At 27.2% G+C, this 2831-nt stretch overlaps 1 protein-coding gene across 1 annotated transcript in view; it reads right to left on the bottom strand.

Annotated features, from left to right (window-relative positions):
• Window positions 1-488: 488 nt before the first annotated feature.
• The window catches only part of LOC108684450, a 6459-nt gene continuing 4116 nt past the window's right edge, over window positions 489-2831 (bottom strand). Inside the window, exons 3-5 of the mRNA XM_018188770.1 lie at window positions 1289-1708; window positions 1009-1219; window positions 489-799 (exon numbers count right to left, since the gene is read on the bottom strand). Coding sequence (XP_018044259.1) covers window positions 513-799; window positions 1009-1219; window positions 1289-1708 — 918 coding nt within the window. The 3' untranslated portion in view covers window positions 489-512. The remainder of the gene's footprint in view (window positions 800-1008; window positions 1220-1288; window positions 1709-2831) is intronic.

The raw sequence follows: 2831 nt of genomic DNA on the forward strand, positions 1-2831 counted from the left end.
TGTTTATAATAATGTAACAATCATAATAATAATGTATCATACGTAAATAAAAATAATTCTTTTATCTTGAAAATGAGACCAATTTAGACTTTGTAGGATGAATAGAAGTGGAGTTATCGCGACTTTAAGAAGTGCATCATCAAGTTTTCAAAACTTTAAATCTTTCGTATTTCAAAAATATTGAGATAAAAAAAATTGTCAAAATACGGTTTATTTTATAAGAAATAAGTAAAAAAATTGTGAAGCGAATAAAAAAATGTTACCTTGTATTAGATGTTCGATTTGTAAAAGAATATATATCTGTAATAATAATAGTTTTATAAATATTAAGAATAAAAACATTGTTGTTTTTCAAATATCAATTTGCTTGTACGAAATTTAATTAAATCAAAATATACACTTGTATATACATACATATTATAAGATAAAGGAATTTTTGTACTATTTAGTCTAGAACATTGAAATTGGTTAATTTGACTGATTTCGTAAATGTTCGAACATTAATTATATTGCTATAATAAATCATCTTCGCAACAGGAGCAGCACTCGCTGAACTCCTCATCGCTGTTGCTGTCTAGTTCTGATTCCAAATGCATCATTTCCGAAGATATTGATTGATAGGCCTCATCTAAAGATCTAACATTGCAATTACATAATTCATGCTTGCGTTTTTCTTCGCAATCGTATCTGCAAATATTAATTTGCTTGCATGCAGAAGAAGTCGTACACTCATCGCATGTTTTACTGGGATCACACGGCACTGAAGATTGTGTTAATTGTTTGGATGCTTGAAGTACATCTGAAAATTTGTGATTATTTATGACTGAATATTAATTTAATTATGCAAAACAGATTTACTTTATGTAAAAAAAAAATAAATTTTTTTGTTACATTAAATATTTCTAATAAAATTTGAAAGAAAATAGGTCGATACATCAGTCTATAACATGTCTGTTTTCAAAGCAATGCTAAATAAAGACTCGCTAAATAAAGGAGATTTTGTTAAACCTGGAGATTTAGATTTGAATACAGCTGAAGAAACTCGTCGGCAAGATTTGCAACAAATACAATCACGCGATTTATTCGCGGTTGTACGTGATACGCGATGGTCCAATGGAACACAGCATGAAAGCGATGGACATAATTTTTCGCAGGTTTGAACTGATGCCTTTTCGTAAGCAGTTAACGTTATCGACGTTGCACATGAGCAGCAAGTCTTCTAAAAAGTAGGAAATATATATAGAACAGGAAGTATATAATATAAATATTGTCTATTCCTAATACTCACTCGTTTCCTATTTTCAAATTGACATTGACATTTTTTCTTCGTCATATATTTATTACGTGTGTAATCTTCTAATAAACCGAATAACTTTTTATCAGTTTCCTTCAATTCTATTTTTTCACTGTCACGCTGACATTTCTTGCAGCACAGCAACTTGCTCATTTGTCGCCTGTACATGAATTCTTTACTTTCAAGCTCCCTGATGTAATTTTTTAATTTCAATTCTTCTTCAGCGAATTGACGAATTTTTTTCAGACATATCAGATCTTCGGAATGAATGGAATGTAGGCTAGGTGTTTTGCGTTTCTGTATCTTATTGCGCAATTCTGCCAATTTTTCTTCCATTTCTTTATTAGCCAGCTCTAAGGATTCCAGTTCCATGTCAGTTTCCTCCAGTTTCACATCCGCATCTATGATCTTATCCTGCATTAATGGAAACTAGATTGTGAATTCCTATCGCATGAATTATTACTGTAATACTGCTTTACTTTTCGATTTTTAAGGGAGAAATCGCTCACAAAAAATTTTTTTAATTAAAAAAAATTCACATTCTTAAAATATACACATTGAAAAATATTTTTGCAAAGTTTTAAAAAGATACTTAAAAAGGATAAAAAAATGATAAATGATAGCTTGAAATATTATTGCGAATGTTACAAAGACCGGTTTCACTTTTTCATATCTAGTACTTGGAACTGATTGACTTGGACTTTTTTTGTTTGAGCAAATGTTTTTTAAACAGTCTACATATACATAGTGTATCTTAAGTATGTTAAAAGATTTTAAGGAGTGATTATTCACACAAATTCAAAACTGAAACTTCATATTGATGATTTTAGAAACGGTTCAAATTTAAAGGAGTCAAAGTTACAAGGAGTCAAACTTGGAAAAAAATTTCATTTTTTCCAGAAATTTAAAAAAATCATTTGAGTTATTTTGATAACTAATAATATGTTTAAATAGGCATGAAAATTTATCTTTTGGAACTATATTATCTTTTTATTCAATCAAGAGTGGACCTAAAGAGTAATCAATTACAATAAACTGAAAAACGCAAAATTAAACACTAAACCAAATGTTGAAAGTGTAACTGATAATTAAATAAAACGACTTTGTTCATTTGCAATCTACGAATTCTAATTTATTTTTTTCTCGAAAATGGCTTATTCTATTAAAATGTTAAACAGAATTTTTTTCTGCTAATAGTTGACGAGATATTTTACATTTTACATCTGGCACATATTGACATAAAATGTTAAATAATTCGTAAACTATTAACTTTTTGATAATCGTACTTTAATATTTTTATGAACAGAATAATGAGATAAATTAGTTAATGTAAAGAAAAACACATAGTTGCTTTAAAAAATTATGTATGCAAAATGGATAATTTTTTAATTAAGCAATTATTATTTAATTCTTCAGAGCATAATACGAAAAAACAAATGAATACTAATTATTTATAATAAGAAAGAAATAAATATGAATTAATTAATTAATATAAATATATATAAAAAGATAAAATAAATAAATAAATAAAATAAAT

Source organism: Atta colombica, unplaced genomic scaffold, assembly GCF_001594045.1.
Source record: "Atta colombica isolate Treedump-2 unplaced genomic scaffold, Acol1.0 scaffold135, whole genome shotgun sequence".
NCBI classification, from domain to species: Eukaryota; Metazoa; Arthropoda; class Insecta; order Hymenoptera; family Formicidae; genus Atta; species Atta colombica.